Raw genomic sequence first — 22,377 nt, 5'->3', positions numbered from 1 at the left:
TGAAAAGTAAAGAAAAGAACCTAAAATACTACGGGTCGGGAAAAAAAGATCTGGTCAATACTTACTGTCGAAATTGAGTGAAATCGTGGCGTTGGACTCGCCGAGCTCGTTCTTTGCATTGACTTTGTATTTTCCAGCATCCTCAACAGTCACGTTCTTGATTTCTAACGTTGCAAAGTACGAGTGGCCGTCCTTGTCCACCGTTAACTGAAAATCGAAACGAAACGGTAAGTAAGGATAGAGAATAATCGTTTCAAAACCACGTAAAAATTATAAAAAAAAAAAAAACATGATAATTCTTACTTTGTGGCGCGGGGATTCCTGGACCAAATTTCCGTTGTGAGACCAGGTTACTTTGGGGGTCGGATCCGCGGTTATACGACATTCGAATAGTAATCGTTTTCCATCCTCTTCTTGTCTGATCGCCGGCTTTTTCGCGAAGGTTGGAGCAATGCCGTCGATTTGTCTGTACACGACAAAAACGTATTCATAGTTTTCATCATCTGTCATGTATATAATTTGACTCACAAACAGACAAGAACACACGACAAAAATTAGCGTTTTTATACCTGTATCATTAACCCTCGGCGAGCCAACATGGACGATATCGTCCACCCTTACTTTATCATTTATCGGTGTCCGAGGAACTTTTCATTGTTTAACAACTTCTACTAATCAACTAGTTAAAAATTTTGAAATGAAGACTATTAGAATATCAAGTAGTCACCCGAAACTGATTACCCGAATCTTTTGGAAATTTTTGATAATCCTCAAGTGGGAGAAAAAGAGTCCAGAACGAAATCGTCCATATTGGCCGGCAACGTCATTAAAAAATCACATGGTCGGCGGAGGGCTAAAACCGCTACGAAAGCAAAGACATAATTTCAAATGTAAGATTAACTGTACCAAGGATGTACAATAACGTACATACAAATAAATTCTTAATTCCGCGTCTATGGATCAAATTACGTTGTGAAATAGCAGACAGATTTAACGGCGTTGGCTATCTGAGCCGCCATCTTGAATTTCGACTCTGAAATACGAGGACTTCTGCGAATGTTCAAAACGATCTCACAGCCCCGATATTCGCTCTAGTCACATCAACTTGAACGCAAAAGCTTCATTACTTCTCGGAGAACGCAAACCGACTTCACTTGAAGTAAATCGATACTCAAAAGCTATCAAAACATTCGCTTATACACGAAAAGTCATCCGCTTTTTGGCTACTAATTTTTGCCCAATACGAATTATTGTAGAATTTTGAAACTGTAGCTCGGATAGCCATCGACGCCGTTACCGAAAAAGCGATTATTTAACAACACGTCGTTCGATTTCAACGAGAATTTACGATCGCAGAAGCAAATACAGTATCATCGATTATGATCGGAAAAATAATTTTCATAAAGAAATGGAGCCGAACGTAGGAGAAATTTCATCTTTACAAAAGCCGTGATGTTCTGTGATCAGATCATCGAGCGATCAATTCTTGGTACAATCCCAACTTCGATTTCGACGTAGCCGATCAGCTGAAATCATCGTTACGATTCTATACTTATTATTTACCATTCGACAGATATAATTTCGGTAATAGACTACATCGTGTGATACATTCGGGAAAAAAAAAATTGTAACGCGATCGTGTCGAATGTGACCGTTTGTTGAACGATCTCGCCTATATGCCCTCTCTCATGTATGGCATCGTACCAAAATATTTGATATTGTTAGACCCGCTCTGCGAAATTAGTACATCGTGATGATGAGCATAACGGTTAAAAATAAAATTCGAATGCTGCAACAATTACAATGTACGCTAATAATAAATGTATTCCGAAAATTTCTCCGAAATACCATTCGAAATGACGAAAAATTGAATTGAATGTTTTTTTTTTCCACGTTGAATAACAGCCGATTTTATGGTGCACACCGAAAATCAACAAATTTTCGAACAAATCGTTGCGTGCAGATGCGACTCTCTGCAATTCAGTTCCCTGTGTGTATAAATCTATTTAATATGCACGCAATTGAGTAGAATAAAACACACGGCGAAAACGAGAGCTAGGAATCCAACCGGCATGAATGTAAAATAATCGACACTAATGATTAAAGAGATCTGGGTTGTTCTTTTGAACCTAGATAGCCCGGCGTCCAAAGCCAAACAGTACAACGGCCATCAAACGGAGATGCGGAGCAACGTTCGAGATTCCGATATACTATGTTTAGAGAAGTAGGTTAGGGCAGCTGTTGGGCTGATGTCGGCTTTCTTTTTCGTCGGGCGTACCTGACCAGCGCGTAGCAACGCGTTAAATTATGCTCTCTACTTCAGTTTTAAGCATGATTTAGCATATTGAAAGAAAAGAATTCACTTTGTCCCGCATCTTTTCTCTGCTCTCTTAGAAGTTAGGTCGTCTACCTTATAAGTTAGACCGTCCAACGCGTCATACCCGTTTTCGTTAGCCGGGGAATCCCCGGTCCGACGTTCAACCGCGATACCGTGAAGAGCGTCTGCGATCACATTGCAAGTGACGAAACGAATTTGGATCAACCTGTTTCGCCGAATCGCGGCTTGCTGCCAGTTCTTAGATGAAACTTTGCAATATTTCGACAATTTCTCAGAAAACATTGACGCTAAGTACAAACTTTTGAAACGCTGTTACTACGCCTGCTTATTATTGATAACGTAAAACACTCACGAGCAGAACGATGAAAACAGGTGTTATTTGAGGTTGGTAATTTATTAATGTTAATAAACAACAATTTTGAACGTCAAACGCGTTACGTAGTTAGTCCGTAACTTTTGATTGTATTATTCAGACGATGCACGGTGCTTGATTAGCGAAAGCTTCAAAGGCAAACTTATTATCATGGAGGTACTTGGATGTGGAAATCATATACCAAATAATAAAAATAAATTCAATAATAAAACTCAAATGGACGGGTGGTTTTTCATGTTCCGGACAATATTGGAAATAAGGATTAAGAGAAATAAAAAGCGGCTGGAGAGTGATTTGATTCTGACTGATGATTATTCGGAAGGCTGCTTTTATATACATATCTACATCATATATTAATACTGAATTGAAGATTTTTCGTTAGTGATTATTTTATGGATAAATATATGAAAAATTTTATAGAAGAGAGTTTAGTGAAAATTGCCTTTCTTATTTTATGTATGTATAATTTTTTTTATGTCATTGTAAACGTTATTCGATTAATTGCAATGTAACAATACTATAAAGTAAAATTATTTGCATGTGAATTTATATAAATAAATAAAAATATATATATATGTATATGTACACGGTACGATTATTACATGTGACGAATACGAGAACGGCAATAAACAAAAACAGTTTAAACCGGAAATCACAAACTCACCGCGCCTTTTCTTGCTCGGCCGCTAAAATCATAAATGGAAAATAATATAAAATATAGAAAAGGTGGTTGGTGATGGTGGTGAAACGCAATTAAACGATAATGTGCGGGGTAAATAAATAAACAATATGATAAAATGATGAAGATAAATGGAAAATTTGAAAAACAATAACAGATGGCGTCGGAAGAAGTTAGTTTTCCTTGCAAGGTGTACACGAATAAAATCGAAGCAAGAGCCTTCAGGAGCAACATTCAATTCACTGTTGGATTTTTTCTTCAATTTTTTTCAACTCATTTTAATCTACCAATGCGACTTACTTCTCCCTAGGCTCATCGACAGCTGTAAAACATACAATGCGAGTTATTAATCGAACTAAATACCCGCCATCGTGTCAAATCTATATGTATCCGATCAATTTTACATGATCGGAATTCAAATATAAACGAGAAACGGATCAACAACAGTCGCCACCTTTTTCTTTCCTTGTGATAAGCTTCGCCAAGAATTCTACTTTCATTATAAAATTATATCGATGAAAGAAACTTTTCGTTGTAAAAGCTTGATAATTTCACCCCACGAATAAATCGAATAATCTATAAACTTCTCGTCTTCGGAGTAATATTTTTTTTTTTTTTTTTTTCAATTCGATTTATGAAATGATATTACGAACATTTTTTTTTTTTTCTTTAACAATATTTTTTCAACGCCAAACTTACGGCTGAAGTTGAGATTGATGGACGCGGCGACTTCTCCCATCTTGTTCTTCGCCTTGACCTTGTAAAGTCCGGCATCGGTCTCTATTACGTCGTCAAGCTCGAGTACAACGAGGAACTTGTTAGTCCCGATACTTTGTATCTTGAAATTCGTCCTAGCGTCCTCGTTCAGCTGTGTCTCTCCGCGAAACCATGATATTTCAGGATTTGGGGAACTCAACAGCTGACACTCGAATATCAACCTGTTACCCTCGTCCTCCTGTCGCAATTGCGGCTTCTGCGTAAAGCTGGGGGCAAAATCTTCGGCGACCCCCATCGTGCTGGGGTGCCTGTACACATCAATTTCATCAATGTTACAAAAAGTCCGGTCCTTGTCACGATAAAAAATATCTCAATGGCCTTTGTCATTTTTTTTTTTTTTTACCGTTTCACCCATTGGATTCACTGATTAGATGAAAAAAAAAAAATCCCCTTCAAATGATCATTTTTATACTCACGCCTAACTCCTGTTCCTGCCTTCGCTAATTACAGTCAGCCGGCACCATCTACCTTATTTAATTTCGCACCGATCGATATACACCTAAAACGAAGATAAGAAAAGTTATGAGTAAGACGAAGGGACGACAAATATTATCAACAATTTCCATACCGCATTCCATTGTAATTTGACTGACGTTTGAAGCCTGAACATTTCGAATTTGAATCACATTTGTTAAAATTATACATTTGGCTCTATAATGTCTGCTCTATTTTTTGCATCGAAAAACAACGTGACAGCAACGATTATTTCGAACCATTTCGAACAGATGACATCATGTTTTCTATTTATTCAAACGATTTCGAGAAATTTTATCCGGTAATCATACATTATTTATAACTTTTCCCGTGATTCACACATCAAATTAAAACAGTTTTTACTTTCTTCACTTCGGCATTGAATTTGTTAATACCGTTCTCTCTTCAAAACTACACTAACGCAAAGTGCTTCGAGATTCATTTCCTTCATTCCCGAATATCAAGATTTCGACAATTTTCAAAGTTTCTCAAATTCATTGTCAAATATCGGTTCGACAAGAAGAAGAGTCCGAAAATAAATATGAGTGCACTTTACGAATCGATACAATGATCTGATAAAATCTAGCTCGAATCCGAGATGTTCAGGGTCAGACGTTGGTCCAGTTGGCGTGGAACGCCCCACATATTTGATCCAATTTTCAAACTAGGTGCGTGGATTTAAAACGATGATTAACCGTAACAGCTGGGCTCGAGAACTGAGCAGTCTATTATTTGCAAATTAGGTAGAAAATACCACCCGAATGCCATTTGATCTGCGATCTCGCGTGATCAGGGCAAAAAGAATTCTCTAATAAATAATAATAAATAGTTAATTGGTTGGTGAGAGGTTGCTAAATAGCGTTGTTAACGACTGTACCGCGTCAGGTCAAACATCGTTATTTCGCAACTGCAGTATTACACGTGTATAATTAACGTCACACGAACGTCTGAAGATCGGGGTAATTAATGCCCGCCCAATTAAACCGAGCAATGTTTTACGCCGTATTGCCAAAACCGTCCTACGCTTCAACATTTAACACCGCTGTATCCAACTCGCTCAGTGATGCTAAATTTTAAATGACCGGAAATTTATCAGGGATGATAAATTATCACCCACGGGATTTAATAGAACTTTGAGTCATTTGTTTCCTCGTTCCACCCGCTTTCAACCTCTCGTGATTTCAAGAGCATAATAAAGTTGATCCCTACAGATTAACTTAGATGTTCCAGACCCGGTCTACAAGCGGTGAAAAAAATGAACGTCAATGACGACCGGAATGAGCCGATGGCCGCCATGATTCTATCCATGGCCCACCTCACGACTTTAGGATCTGCGTTCAGTCGACGAGGACTTAATTTAACAAACCTTTATGCTGTTAACGTTTCTTTCGCGTATGCACGATAGAAAAATGTCGGTAATTTATACTTTTGAGAAGGCAAACGAACGTGATTTGCAATGAAAGTGTCCTCGACTCTCTGACGTCGCAGCGTCACGTACGCAACATTGCATCATAATACGCTGAAATAACGTTAATTATCACTCGAGTTGGTTATTTCTTTCTTCACTCAAGTCGATACTTTGTTTTTTATTTCATTCAATTTCACTCACTAGCCGGCTATTTATTTACCGCACGTTTACTCAAGTATAATAATACACTGTCGGATAATTTTATACCCCAGATTTAATTTACGTCACTAATACTCGTCCGAGGTAATAAATTAGGGATCAAAATACATATAATCCCGCGACACGGAGTCATATAGTGTTAAAAAATTATAGCAGAATAAATATGTATGCGTATACGTAAAAATAAAATGAAATCCAAAGCCGTGTCACGTGAGATGGTGGATTACGCAAGGAGATCTATTTCCATCCATACTTCGCGCAGAATTCTTCCAGTTGTACAACGCGTCGAGGTTCCCCGCGTGCCTATGAATAATCTCGAAAAACGTTAAACCCCCGTTTCCATTACCAGTTTCTCATATATACGCAATACGAACGGTAAGGCGGAGTATCGAATCGGAATTACGCAAAATACGAAACGTTGCAGACTGCAGTTCGCTAGAATTTCCCCGAGTCTATGACTGAATTAGAACGTCGATGCCCTCTTTCTCACTCTGCAGACCGTGCAGCGAGCTATTCACCGGATACTTACGCTACTTTGACGTATAATCGAGCAGCTGCTGCCGGCGCTTGGGTCTCGATTTGCACAAAACCGGGAAGAAGCAGAAATCCCCGGATAATGAAAATCGGTAGAGATGAGACCGAGCAAAGAATGTACGTAACGGGAGTTTTCCGTGAAACTCACCACTTGACGCCGACAGATAGGCAACCCAAGGGCCAGTTTGCATATATGTAGCTATACAAAATGTATATTCGGTTGCCTATCTGCCGGCGTTTGACGGTGAGTTTCACAGAAAACTCCAGGTACAAGCGATGGAAATTCGTTATTTCCAGCTGATCACAAAAGTCCTCGACTTTGACAGCAATCGCCACGAAGATTGTAAATTTGGCTAGATACTTGGCCGAACTGTACCTGACGATAAAAATTTCATCTATAACGCGCTAATCGCGTTTCGAGTAAACAAATGTGTTATCTATACGCGTTTATTTCGACCTAGAAGTTATAATTACAACATGAATGATGCATTTAGAAACTGTCTTCGTTCTCTGTTACTCATACGACTGGTTATTATTAGATACTGAGTCAAAGAAATCAGGAGCTTGCTAAATGTAATCTATATCTGCCCTGATGTAAGCTTCTGCAACGTTAAAAGCGCTTTCGCTACCATCCGCTTGTTTTAAACAGTTGAGAATCTCTTTTTCGTCGTGTCAAAGTAACGCGATTGGACCAACAAAGGAAACCGGAAATCGAATCGCATTCCTCGCCCATTCATCTCGTCACTTTCCCAACAACAAAGAGTCCTTTGAACGTCTTGAATCTGTGAAGCTCAAATTCCACCCAACCTCCGAAACTGAAATTTGTGCAATATATTTTTATCGAATAATTTCCCGATGATTCGAGGTTCGGAGAAGTTTCTGTCTTGTAAAAGAGAAGAAATCAATCTGAAATTATCTTTAACGAAGATATCTTTTTCAAGTACAGATCGAGTGCGTTCTCCAAAACTAGATTTCGAAGGTCGATTGATCGTGGTCAGAATGCAACGACGAATAGTGTCCGCTATTTATGCCAGATGTTTCTTCTTCGAAATGAAGAAAAAAAAAATAAATTGTTGGGTCATTTTTAGAGAATGCCAAAGCCTGCGAAACCAAAGGCCGACTTGTACTCCGGCATCTCGAGGTATTTCATAAGTTTGTGTAAGAAGGGGATTTTTTTCTGGTTTTCGGTTTGATCGGGCGGTTAATTTGGTTGAAAACTCGTGGAACGCCGGGTATTTTTACACCTCGAGAATTTAGCTGTTTCGGTGTAGTTATCGGGGCGGGGCTAAGACATCGACTGCCACCTACGCCACTTCGGGGCCATCGCGAGACGGAATCACGAAATAACTTTGGGGAGTATGGCGATATCCGTCCAACAAAGCGCAGAATCCAGTTCAGAGTGCTACTTCGCTTTACCTCCACTCTCTTCTTCCTCCTCACGTTACGCTCTCTAAAAATAATCCCAACATCGAGCCTAGATACCTAGACCAGTCTACGAATAGTTTTTCACTGGCTATCTGTCGATCGCGGACTCCGACTGCTTATCCTTATTCTCATTTCACCCCGTTTTATATTCACTCCCGTACCAATTTTTCTTTTATTTTCCTACTTTTTTCTTCTTGTTCGACCATAGAAAATTCGAAAATTATACACGGTATAACGATAATTGAGAACTATTACAGCTTCGATTACGACGATCGTGACAATTACAATTATCCCATCTCACGTGAAAATATTTTATCTTCAATTTTTAACTCCGAATTAAACATAACGCGCGTAATTCTCGTTAAAATTCTTTTTTTTTTCTGTACTCGTTACTATTATTAGACAGAGTTTTAGATTGCGTAAGTTGTCGCAACGGGTTGAAGAAAACTTGATATTCCTTTCAATTTTTGGTATCGTATATATGTAATTTAAAATATGATTCACTTCACGGGGATCGATCACTTTTTACGTGCGTTGATTTATGTTATTTCAAGTAAATTGAACGAATAAGAAGAATTAATCGCGTTTCCGTTTCACTGCGAGTGATTTTTTTTTTTTTTTTTCTTTCATTTCATATTTCAAATGAATATAATCGTTTAAATTTTCATCACCATGCCGTATTTTAAGCAAGCTGTAATAATTTTTCCGAATTATATTTTTGGTCACTTTTATAAACGAGATTTGCGCATACGTATTTCATTCAAATTTTCAACTTTTATACTTCCTTCGACAACTCGCTCATATCTATGTACATAGATGATACAGCGATGCTATTCAATTTCGAAACGATCCGCGCACTGATCGTGAAATATTAGGTACAGCTGTATCGTCATCTCGAATATTTTTCGTAACATGAATCACCAAACACTTGATACCATCATTTGCAGCCAAGGACGTGAGGAGAATCATACTTTTTTTAAGTTTAAAATCCGGACACCATTTTTTTTTTGTTTTTTAATAGTTGCTATACTTCAGTTTAAGTATTTTTAAATTTTCTCGTTGCTATTTTTATCCTTAGCTTCCGTTCACTGAGATTGCGGTAAATATTCGACGAGAACAAAAAAAAAAAAAAAAAAAAAACCTACGCTACCCAAACGCAGAAACGATAATCGTAATAATTTTAGCATCGATAATCTAGCTACGGCTAACGAATTGTTAAATCGGTGCTGTGACGAGTTTTTTGTTTCCTCATATCTTGCAATGACAGAGCGTTGGAAGATTGGAAAGACAGAGAGAAGTACCGAATCGAAAGAAAGTCGAGTACCGTAACCGTAGTCAATGGTCAAGGTCGGATGAGGTGATGCGAAAGAAGATGGAAAAAAAAAATAATTAAAAAATGAGAGCCAAGCATTCTACTCTTCTCGAATTTAACATTTCTCCGAAGAATAATTTCATTACGAACTGATATATGAAATCGCGTATCTTATCGTCGCGCAAAACGTTAACAAACTGACCTATAAATAATATCTTGTAATACCGAGACGTTTTCGAAATATGCGGATATTCTATGAAATAAAATTAACGCTAGCGCAAAGTAGGTAGATATAATAGACTGCTGCTCTAGCTGCGCATACTTAACTAGATAGACATTACGTATTATACCAGGTATATCCACGCACTGACAATCAACATAAGTATGTGCGCGCGCGTGTGTGTGCGTGTGTGTGTGTGTAAAGTTTTCTCGTCTTTTCGGTAAAGTGCACAGCGATTTCGAGGAGAAAGATCTCTAGATCCTACCGAGCCTCTTGACCACGACTGTAACTGATTCGAAGCACAGAGTTTCAACATACTTCGGATATAATAAGTGAGACATTAACGTGTGAACATTTTACACACTCAAACACATACACAAACGATCCATTTCAGTATAGATATATAATGATTAATCCACTGTTCGCAAAGAAGGAAAAGAAGAAGAAGAAGAAAAAGAAGAAACAAATGGAAGACTAGAGAAAAAATCTACGTTACGAATGCTCGAAGTACGATACATGATTGTCAACGATTTTAAATCAGCATCGTTACAACTTACTTGGAAATTTTTTTTTAATTATAATCTTCTTTTAGCAGCTCGTGCTTCACAGCTATAACAATAATAGAAAAATCGTAGAGTATAAAAGGAAAACTAAGATCTCGGAGTTTAGAACTGAAACTGACAAGTGCCGGTAAAACGTACGATTTTTTTTTCTTCCAATTCTTCCTGTTATTCTTTTTCGTGAAGTGCGGCTGCTCGTTCAATTCGAAATTAGATCAATTATTTTGTTGCCATTCTTGTTTTTTTTTTTTTCTTTTACTTCTTCTTCCCCTTTATTCTTGTTTTCGATCTTACAAAAACGACGATACGTATGTATACACATAAATGTTACACAGCATAATATCAACCGTACAAAGAGTAACGAGGAAGAAGAAGCAGGAATGAAACGAAAAAAAAAATGAATAAATAAATAAAAAAAAAAAAACGTAATTAATTTACAAAGCACCCACCACAAGTAAAATTCTCCAAAATTTGTTTTTCCTTATCCTTTGTTTCTATCTCTTTCTTTTCTTCCTTTCTTAATGCGCCGATATCGTCGCGGTATAAACGAGATTTACAGCACTTTTACAATGTACGAATTACTGTTTAAGAAATACGGATAAAACTGCGATATAAAATATGTGTGTATAATACAACGTACAAACACGTCCGGGCTTTCGAACAATTCGCGCAAACGATAATTTCTCGACGTTGTTGTTATATTTTTTTTTTTTTTTCCCCCCTTTTTCTTTATATTGTTTCAGACCTGGTTTTTTGTTTTTTCCTTTCCTTTCTATCCGTCTCTTTTCTTTTCTTTTTTTGCTTTTTTTTTTTTTTTGCCTATTCCCCCTTTAACCTCTTCGCAATATTACAACGTGTGCGCGTATTTTGGATCGTCGTATAATGTCGTTCGCCTCGTTTGAATTGCCCGTCGTCCCAGTCGCTGGGGCCCCGCGCACGAACTAACCAAACTAAATCTATTTCTTGACGGTCGGTTCTCGGCCGCCAACCGCCCTCGCCCAAACCAATCCCCTCCTTTTCTCCACCTTTCATTCCGCATCCCCTCTACTTCGATATATAGACGCATGTGTGTGGGTATTCCGCCTAACTCGATGTCGCACAATTTTCACTACATGTGTTCTTCCCCTGTCTAACTATACGTGTACCTAACTACACTGTCTAACTGTACGTATACCTAACTAGTGTGTCTATCTATGTTTAAATAACCTATACGTACGCAGAACGTGTAATATTTTAGTACTTCTCTACACGGTTGTACCGCATATTTCGAAGTCACGAGTAATTCGTATCCGTATCCTTGACGCGTTTTTTGTTTTTACTTTTTCATTCCTTCCTCAAGCCCGCTTTTCAACTATGTTCCATAACGTAAATTGTACAGGAGACTCGGTGGAATAACTCGGAGCAATTAGCTGCAGAGCTTGTATAGCTAGCGTAATTTTTTTTTTTATGTTCAACGTTTTTCATTTTTCTTCGCCGTTCGATGAACGCCGTTAATTCCTAAAACCGTGAAAAGATAAATAAACGATGATCACTTGACGCGAAAGCTCGATGAATATTTACGGCTTGAGGTTGTTACAATAATACTTACCTCTGCATACGATTCATCGATTTCTTTTCCGAAAAAGCTCCTCGAGCATTTTGCATCGCATTCACGTTAAATTTCGTTAGTCAAATCTTACGTGATTTTTAATTGTTGTAGTCCCCCCCCCCCCTTCTTCTTCTTCTTCTTCTTCTTCACTTCTCTTCGAGCCAAAAAAGTCATCTGAGAAACGCGAGAAAGTCAACGAAAAAAAAATCGATACAAAAAGGCAACATCGTAGCCAGAAATATAATTATCTTCATTGCAATAATAATGAAATCACACTCGAATTGAAATGCAGTTGTCGCTGTTTAATTTTCCCTCACTTTGCCAAACTTTCCAACGACGAAACGCGCGAGATTAATTGATCGTGAATTGAACGTCGAACCGCGTTGTCAACGGCGGTTATGTTTAGTTCCGCTAGAATAGACGCGTATAATGAGGTATATAGATAGATTGGTCATACGTATAGGATTTTCAGGGGAACGTATCGCCGCAAGTTCGGCCGATCGTTTCACTCTGACAAGTTCAGTAGTAACGGTCAACGGGCATAAAGGACGCAGAAACACGTACGTCGTGCTCTTCCACACGTTCGCACAAACGATACTTATCTACACGAAATTTGACGTCACGCTTACATCTAGCTGTCAGAATCGCGCGGCTGCCTGTTGATGTCATCGTGAAGAAGCTCGCGTTCTAGGAATGCTCCAGTTTCCCCTGTGATTTTCACCTTTTATTTTTATTCCCGATTACAATATGCAATTGAAATGCAAGTAATTGCATCACGAATTACGTTCCCTTTCTGTAATTGAAATGGAATGAAATAATATGCACACGCTAGATTTATATTCTTTAATTTCAATGTAAAATAAAATAACAAAATTACATCCGCATTTTGTAATTAAGAGGGGTGAAATGAAATACGAATCAAGTCCGTTCTTAGCGTTTCAAAAAAACAAGAAATTAAATACAATTGCACGTTTGTGTTTCGTAACTTGGGCGAAATAAAATACAAATTGTATTACAATGAACGGAGTATTTGATTTTTATTATTTTAGCAGTGTTTTTTTTTTTTTGTTTTTTCTCACATCCACGTCGACTGTTGAAATTTGAAACCAAAATTATCAAATTGAACTTGAGGGAAAATTGTACAAAGAGTGCGGAATGGTTCTGTTTTCGATTCTAAGAACATTTCGAACGGTTTTAAGTACGATAATTCAAAGATTTTGTGCAAATAGTCTGAAACGGTTTAAATACGTTTGACGACGAATTCTAAGAACGATTCTCCAGACCGACGAACGGAAGCGCAAGCATAAACTTTGACAAGAAAAATTGGCAAATAATTTTTCGCACAAGTTCTCGATTATGCTTGAATAATTTCTACATATGCTGAAACTCTTGTAGCTATTATCAGCTCTACTGACGTTATTAAGGCATAAGATAAAAAAAAAAAAGATCGTTGCATGGAAGAATTTGTCATCGCGAATGAGTAAATATTTGATAAAAGAAAAAAAAAAAAAAAAAAAACAGCAAGAAACAAAGTAAATATTAACACAAGACGAAAGAATACCGCATGCAAGCTTTATTTAGCCCCGAAGAGTCGTTAAAACGGCAACTATAATCTAACAAACGTATAAGATAGAACTTTATAGATAACTGTCCATTGTGTATTATATACAAGACTCTAAAAATTGATCTCGGACTGTCGTAGGAATCGGGAATTATACTGGCTGACTAAGTGATGCCAACGTTTAATAGTCATCTGTGTCGTCGCGAATGACAACCAATCAATTTCAATCCGTTAACAAATGTATATACATGCGTACACATACATACATACATATATATATATGTAATGTATATAATACAGAAGTTAGGCGGCGAGTATATACCTAAATTATATATCATCTAGACGTAAGTATTTACATACGTGTATACCTGTGTACATAAGTATCTATGAGGACCCGCGGTTAGTCATCGCGGGATGCTCGAAAGTCATCAACCGGACGTGCCAAAAATAGTTCAACTTATAAGTTTGTACCTATTCGTATATTGGACAGTAAGATGTGTATAATGTATGGATGTAACGAGGCGTCTATAGGCACTGTGCATTGGCAAGTGCCCTCTTATTATACAAATTTATCCCACGGGTTTAACAGTACGATGAAATTGAATGTTATAAGAAACTTTTTTTTAAAATGGACACTAAGTGTAACCGAGTAACTGGGCGAGAAACAAAACTTTGAAACGAGTATCTTTTTCGATTGGACTTCCGAAAGAAATGAAACGTCAACTGTTACATACAGCTGTAAACATAATCGAGAAATATAGTTCAGAGTACAATACGAAATTGAGTTTCTTAGTGGCAAAGTAGAAAATCTTGCATGTGTACGGTTAGTGGGTTTTTTCGTTCTGGTCACTTGTACTCTATTTTCTTGTAACTATGACTACAGTTTTATATTGGTGCACTAATAAATTGATGTTAAGATATTGTTTGATTGACGGTGAAGAAAAAACAAAATTTTATCACGTTTCAAGAACCGAAAAATTTAGTACAGACGACTCTAATTGCAATAAATTGACCAAATCGTTACTTGTAACAAATTTTCTTATTATTACAACGGTATTGAAACCGTTACTGTAACTATAAAAATTCCCTTAGAATCTTCTATTTAGTAACTATAGGCAACGAAATTTTACTTGGTTACTGTAACGATACAAATCCCCCTAGAATTTTATATTTAGTAACTATAGGCAACGAAATTTTACTTGGTTACTGTAACGATACAAATCCCCCTAGAATCTTCTATTTAGTAGCTATAACAAACGAAATTTTACTTAGTTACTGTTACGATGAAAATTCCCCTAGAATTTTATATTTAGTAACTATAACGAACGAAATTTTACTTGGTTACTGCAACGATACAAATTCCCCTAGAATCTTCTATTTAGTAACTATGGGCAACGAAATTTTACTTGGTACAAAAATACGAGTATATCGATGACGTTGAGGAGAATCTGGCCTGCGGTGGAATTTAAAAAAATCTGTATATATTTAGTGCTCTATTATCGTGAGTTTTGAGGAAGCGATTTGTGATTTTGAGAGGCGAAAATGTGATCCAGGATAGGGTCAGGTTAGGATCAGGTCTGGCAAGCAGAACGGCTATTCTATATATAACCGGTCGCCCCTCACTCGTGAATCTATCTTTACATATTACAATCTATACCGCCGAGCCTCCAGCTATTTGGCGGCTGCCAGTGGCCATATTGTATACCCACGGCTTCGCTGGGTTATGTAATAATCGGCGGGCCGATTCCCGCCATTAAGCTGTCCGTCAAAGATCATCGCGTTTAAACAACCCGAGGGAAAGACAATTTTTATCGATATTTCTTTTTTTCTTCTCATCCTTTTTCTTTCCGCAAATCATGTGATTGCAAATTTTATCGCATCGACATACCTGTAGGAGGGAATCTATAAATTCATATACCTAGATATTCGACTGTTTTTATCTTTAGAAACAATCGTGTGGTTATAATATTTTAAGGATGTTCTTCTTTTTCAAAATCACGCGTATTCGGCATTATATTACTGCATTATAAATCCAACCACCGCATCACGCATGTTGACATGTATACCTACATACATATGTATATTTTATATACGTGTACACATGGTTGTATGCATGGTATATTCCGAAATTAGATACGGCCCTAATGCGCAAGGTCGTTTCTAACGTGCAAGTTATGACCTTGACTACTACCACAGATATACGTATATAAATGTAACACAAGTGTGGCGTTCCACTTCAGGAAATACTTTGGAAACCGGTGCATTATAATCGGAGGTGTATGATATGAAACCGCTTCAATTTTTACGAACCCAAATCTAGCTTCGCATCTTGTTACATTCGACAGCGAATATAATGATAGTAATAATATCGTGGCCACATTATTTTATTTTTCATTATTTTTTTTTTCACATTTATTTATTACTCTTTTTTAAACCGAACGATTTTTTTATCCGACTAATTATTCATTCGTGAAAATATAGTGGGACAAAAAAATTTCTCAAATATTTACAATATACAACTTAAAAGTAAGGACCTATCACGTTCTTATTCTACGTAGTTGAGATCGAAGCGAGGTAAAGAAAATATGCTTGTAAAAATATAAAAAGTGAATAAGTAAAGTAGACGGATTCGGACCACTGCGCGAATCAGATAAGCTTTATAAAGCTTCCTATATACTCAGCTTCTAGATTTATATGACAGGTTATAAGTACTGGGGTAAGTGAAAAATCGTAAAACCAGAACCCGTGTTTATTGGTAAAACGTGAAACCCGAATTGCGGAGCGGCGAGTGATATTTCTGTTTAATTTTACACCAGTCGGATTTATCGAACCATATAAGTTACAGATACACCTATAACAGAAATATATGCTACGGAATGTTGTATCGCTGCAGTAGATAACTCAATCATTTCATCAACGATACGATGTATGTGAAATATATTGAGCTACAGATACCGGTATAATATCTTTGGTGATATATAAAAATAAGGATACAATGCGCAAAAAGAAATAAACATAAATTCGTGAAAATATTGCATTTTTCACCCTGTGCGTGAGCGGTGCAACGGATATTTTTCGCAAGTATTTGAGAAAAAAACGAACATGAGTATGAAAGAAAAAAAAAAAAAAAAAAACGAAAAATTACGAGCAGACCGGTTGATTAATATCTCACCGCGGAATAAAAATAATCCAATCCACGAATCTCTCCAGAATTTTTGCGGACAGAGACACAGATTGTTTGTACAAAATATCGCGTATCTGTAACGGAAAAAAATTATCGTTCCGTCTGAACTCTGATCGCAGTTGAGAATTTTTATTAATTTCAACAGGTAGATAGAGATCTTTTGACAGTTACACAACGTTTCCTCGATTAATACAATCGCACGATTGTGCGGAAATTTGATACTTCTTTTCACTTTCCTCTTTTTCTGGAGAATTGCCGATCAAGATCGCCGCAAATTTCTGACTGCCAGTAATATGCAAATTGTCATAAATCAATTTTTTAAGGTATGCACTTCAGTACGCTAAAATCGCATCTATATGCATACGATTGCAATCAGCTGTTGGAACAGGTGCAGATGTACAATATATTGGGGTGCTTTACGTTTAAGCCAACAATATGAAATGTATAATTATAGACCGAGACTTTGATGCCGTTATACTAATGTATGGATAACTTTATATTACGTGGGATAAAGTAAATATGACATAAATGCAGTTTGAACAAAAAAGAAAATCGCATGGTAAAATATTCGTTAAAAAGGGTTCTTTTCGAGTTGTTGTCCAGTTTTTAGAAGCGTTAATTGGGTGTTGAAAAGTCGGGATTAGACAAGAATGCGACATTTGTTTAAAATCGACAATCGAAGAGCTAACGATTGCGAATAATTTCGATCTGGATAGATAGGCGTTTTAAATATTCTGCATTATCGACGAAGGTTGCATTATCTTGTTTACATTATTTTTTCCCCCTCCGCAGCCTTTCCTTTTCAAACGTCGATTGAGACAGGATCTTGAAATTTTCTGTCTATGCTTCTTCACTGAATCACGACGGGTTAAACAGTTCTCGGGAACGCGTTCGGTACGATGTTTTCAAGCCAGTTCTATAATTATTGCAATGGAAATAGGGTCAGGTCTGTTACCGACCAAATACACGGCGAGGAGCGAGAACAGTCGAGAATTTCCATCTTTTTTTAATTATTTACGTTAGGACGAAAATAAAGCGGGGGAATTTGGCAACCCGAAATCATTAAACCGTATCTCACTTTTTTTTTTTGTTTTTTTTTCTGTTTTTTTTTTTTTATATCTACATTGCCTCAAATCCACCGTCGCAGAGTGTCATTCGATGTTACAATCGGGGTTACACCGACGAGTCAAAAATCGATATCAGGATAAGGATTACGATCTGAGATTTGTTATTGGAAAGTGTCCTCGTGACGTCAAAGCATGGTTGCCGGCGCCATTTTATCACCACATAACCTAAGTTTTTAATTTCAATGAAGGCAAATCGTAATTCTTGGGGTTTCAAATTACTCATGTTACATAAATTGATGAAACGTAACGGATTAATGTACATGTTTTACCATACGCACGCGAAAAAACACGGTCAACGATCAGCTGTCAACCTAGATGCATTAGTTTGACTTTTATTCCACCATGTGACGCATTGCAAAGTGACAATCCCAATAGACGGAGAATAAGTATGATGTATACAATTTTTTTCGAAAGGGATCCAAGACGAGTATTTAAAAAAAAGAAAAAAAAAGAAAAAAAAGAATGTACAAGTCGATATGAGATAGTCACTTTTTTTTGTAGGAAACGACAATTTCGAATTTTACTCGTTCCAAATTCACGTGCAAAACGTTTTCTGTGATCGTCTAGTGTTAGCCGAACAGATCATACGTAACGCTTGTGTCTTTAAGAGGTTTAAGAGACCTCCAAAATGGTCTATTATGACAAGAGGTATAGATTGTACCTATATTAATACATCTTCTCGATGTGCTGCGCCAAAACGCGAGGCTACAAATTGTTTACACCGTCGCCCTGGCTAAGGGATGAGTGAAAAAAAATGCCAGAGATGTCTCTGGCTATTTGACATATTTCTTTATTCTGCAACTTCTGCCAAGGAATTTTGTGTCCGTCACCCTGCAGCGAAAATTGAGGCTTAACGAAGAACGCGCGCAATCGTTTATGCAAACTGTGTATAAAATACATTCGAAGAATTTTTACTCCGCGACAACTTCATTATTATTATTATTATTATTATGCGGAATAGAAATTTGTTCGTATAACTTTCAACACGTAATACATATGATTGAATTATTTTAAAACATACTCGTACCGGCATCAACTATTTGTAGTACAGCCCGATCTGCGGCTAAATATCGAAATACATCGTTCACGTTTCAGCGGTGAGATCAAGAGCCTATTAAATGTCATGCTTAGACTTTCGGTTTTAACCCTATTTTCATATTTCTATCACAGCTCTTCGTCAACGAGAATTATATGCCACGTAGCGTCCGACGCAGGAACAAATCTTTAATCGTCGAAAATGGGAAAAAAAAAGAAAATAATAAATCCCTAGAGTTAGTAAAATTACCAGGGAATTAGACAAATCCTTTGGAAATAATCTGAAATTAAATCTGGAACGGTAAAGTTATTTTTTTTTACCTATTCCGGTAACGGGGGGGTGAAAAAGACCCCATCTTGTAAATTTCATATCCCGGGTACATCGTATCGTTAACGGTCCAATAGGGTATCATTTTCTTAATTTTTTTTAATAAAAAATCACATGTGCTAAAAAACTTTTTGCGTAAGTTCCAAAAATGGGGTCAGAAATTGATGTGTCTCGAGTCGAAAACGTTAGCTGTTCTTTTGCGGCGGGAAATTTAAATTGGTGTTGTTTCGCACCCCGTTACCGTTCTAGGATTAATATTACATATATTTCATGGCATATTGAGAACACTGTTGTTTACAATTATTTGATTTGGAAAGGAGAAAACTTTGCTGATAATTGGTTCTACACATTGGGAAACGGTCTCGCTTCTCTGCACGTTTTATGCATGAAGTTGTCAAAGCGCCTATTTTGAATTGAGTTATTCTGTGACAGAAGATGACTGCAGACATAGTTAACGAAGGCTGGGAACATCCGGCAATGAAAGTGCCTGAAAGTACGTGTATATGTATATCTGCAGGGTTGGGATTTATACATTTTGCACGTTTTACTCGAGGTAGTCTCGCAAGTATGTCGAGTCTTGTGTATATGGAACAGCTGTTCTAAACATAACCGTTGGACCATTCTGAAAATAGATATTATGAGTATGAGGACAGGACAAGACAGCAACCTATTATGCTGCCCGGAAAAATTGTGTTACAAGCAAAATACACGGGCGATCATACCGAGGATTCGACCATTTTTCTATTCAACATTTACCTCTTTTTTTCCTTCGATCGTTCGATCTACTCGCCAATTAATCATTATCTATGTAGTGGCAACTTATGTGAATAGCAAATTGAAAAATCTTCATCCATCACTAACGATAATAAATGTACGATTTTTGATATACGATTTTTTTTTTGCCTTCTGTTTTCCATTCAAAGATTATAAAAAAGTTTAATAAAACGGCGCATATTAACATGAAAGGGGAGAAAAATGTAGGGCACGTGGACTGGAGAAAAATTTTTAAATTGAGATAAACACCGTTCCATGGCAAAGAGCATCGTTGATATTATATATATATATATATCGTTAAGAGCATCGTTAAGATATATATATATATACATAATGTTATTACAGATTCTAAAAGTCAACAAAAATTTTGTATATTTATAAATTGAAAGTAAGACTAAGCAGTGGAAGGAAAAATTTCATCTCAATAACAGAACCAAAAAATAACAAGTCGAGACGAATATTAAGTTATATATAAGTCGGGCTTATCACAGGTATTTTGTAAAAATAAACTCGGCACGCTAGTATGTAAAAAGAGACATCAATCAACTGTATAAAGCATAACAAATGAAATAAGAATTTCTTTCGAAAGAATTGAAAAATAATGAACGCATGCATTCTGCAGTGACAAATAAGTTACATGTGACACGTATACGTATGCATATTAGTGTACAGGCTTGCGATTGACGAAATTTTTCACGCATGTTGCATCACGCTCTTGGCCAAATAATGATCGTTATTCACCGATCTAAATTCGTAACTAAGAAAATAAAAGCTCGTCTTCCTCATATTTATTCACCCGCGATTTACGAGGAAGAATTATTTTTTTTTCCCTTTTTCTTTTTTCTGTTACTCACAATACCACATGTAGGTATACTGCAAGAGCAAGGAACAAAATCTCTGTGCGTGTTTGAGGTTCTTTTTTCTTTATCACCAGAGAAAAAAATCGGACATACGACTCATCCGAAAAAGAAAAAGATTCTTGTTTGTACAATATATCGAGAACGAAGTTGCAGTGGAAAGAAAGTGAAAATAGAGAGAGGAAATGAACGTGGAAAAACAAGAAAACAAATGACATCGTTTGGATATTAAATTTGAAGAATCCTCAACTTTTCTTGCGATATCGCGATCACACGTAAACAATTTGCCAATTTCATGTATTATCGGAAATCAGAATGTAGTAGACCGGGAGAAATCCCTGAAAATATAGTTTTGGGTACAAAATACAAATTGGTTTTATACCTGCAAGCAGAAAATCTAGCAGGTGCTACTATTCTTTTCGGTTACATCGTCACTCGTACTCATCCCGATAATTCGGTAAAAAAATAAATTGATGTTAAGATCTTGTTTAGCGACGAAAAAAAAATACACAACAGTAAGCCAAACAAACAGATTTAACGTTGCTATAACCAAAAAAATTTAATAGAAGCATTGAAAACTGTATACACAGTAAATAGTTACTTGAATCAAAGTTTCTTGCGATTCCGGAATAATACACCCATAAATCCGTTACTGTATAACGATACTCTCGAATACATGTACCCAAAACATTGGCCTCGATGCACTGATAGACTGTAATAATTAGTAGCAGGCAATAATTTATTTTCGACAAATGTCACTATCCGTGACATATAGCTAGGTGCGACTAAGGGTGGGTTCCGAAACTATCTGGCAGCGCTAAAAATTCCCTAGGACAGAGACATGGCTAGTCACAAACTCCGCAGCGCAAAAGAGATGAAAGATTGTTGACAGCACTGGGAGCTAATTTTGCAACGCACCCTAAACCGAATAGAGTGCAACACACGACAGACGAATATGTGTGTGTGTGTGTGTGTGTGAATTAGGGTGGGGTGGAGGAGGAGGCGGTTGCTTGATAATATTGAAATAAGGAAAATTGTGGGTGGGTATAAGATGGGATTGCAGAAGGTGAGGATGGGGATGGATGGATGGATGGATGAATTGCCCAGAGCGTTTTCCACTTGTTGTTCAGACGCGAGGTATTTTTGGTAGCGGGCGTCGGCGTCGACGTCGGCGGTGGGCGCCGTGAAACACGGCGATGCCTCCGCTTCTTCGGCTCTGGATCCGCTGCTGCTGCTGTTGCTTCTGGCTCCGCGCATCGGGAAAGAGGATTGAAGGACCGAAGGCAGGCGCAGACCCAAGCTGCGATACCAGCTGCGCCGCGCCGGCTTGTAATTCGAGAGCCTCTGGCACCGGGCCGACCATATATGTCCGCTGCCACTGCTCTCAGTCCCTCTCGCTAACTTTCCATCTCTCTATCCCTCTCCGAGAGCGCAGGCTAGCGCGGACTGCCAATTACGAGACAATCTCTTTCTCTCTCAGTCTCCGTCATTCCCCGATACTTCAATCATCTATGAGACAATATCGGCATCCATTCACCTCGCCCATTTTCTCCCTATTCATGATTCGTTTACCTTTTGTTTTTCACATCGCAATTTTTCTTCAA

At 37.3% G+C, this 22,377-nt stretch overlaps 1 protein-coding gene across 24 annotated transcripts in view; it reads right to left on the bottom strand.

The window, feature by feature from the left end:
• bent (projectin protein bent) overlaps positions 1-11,306 on the bottom strand; it is a 76,938-nt gene extending 65,632 nt beyond the window's left edge. For 15 of the 24 annotated variants that reach the window (XM_046629156.2, XM_069136049.1, XM_046629157.2 and 12 more), the window contains exons 1-6: positions 10,769-11,306; positions 4,584-4,666; positions 4,090-4,415; positions 3,376-3,397; positions 304-466; positions 66-207 (exon numbers count right to left, since the gene is read on the bottom strand). In XM_046629156.2, the coding sequence (XP_046485112.1) occupies positions 66-207; positions 304-466; positions 3,376-3,397; positions 4,090-4,402 (640 nt within the window). In that variant the 5' untranslated portion in view covers positions 4,403-4,415; positions 4,584-4,666; positions 10,769-11,306. Of the gene's footprint in view, positions 1-65; positions 208-303; positions 467-3,375; positions 3,398-3,690; positions 3,713-4,089; positions 4,416-4,583; positions 4,667-10,768 lie in introns of those variants that run through there. The other 9 variants (XM_069136045.1, XM_046629162.2, XM_046629165.2 and 6 more) reach the window with 4 other exon arrangements.
• Positions 11,307-22,377: the final 11,071 nt, after the last annotated feature.

Source organism: Neodiprion pinetum, chromosome 5, assembly GCF_021155775.2.
Source record: "Neodiprion pinetum isolate iyNeoPine1 chromosome 5, iyNeoPine1.2, whole genome shotgun sequence".
NCBI classification, from domain to species: Eukaryota; Metazoa; Arthropoda; class Insecta; order Hymenoptera; family Diprionidae; genus Neodiprion; species Neodiprion pinetum.
Note: the sequence above shows the minus strand (reverse complement) of the source record. Positions and strands in the feature narration are given on the sequence as shown.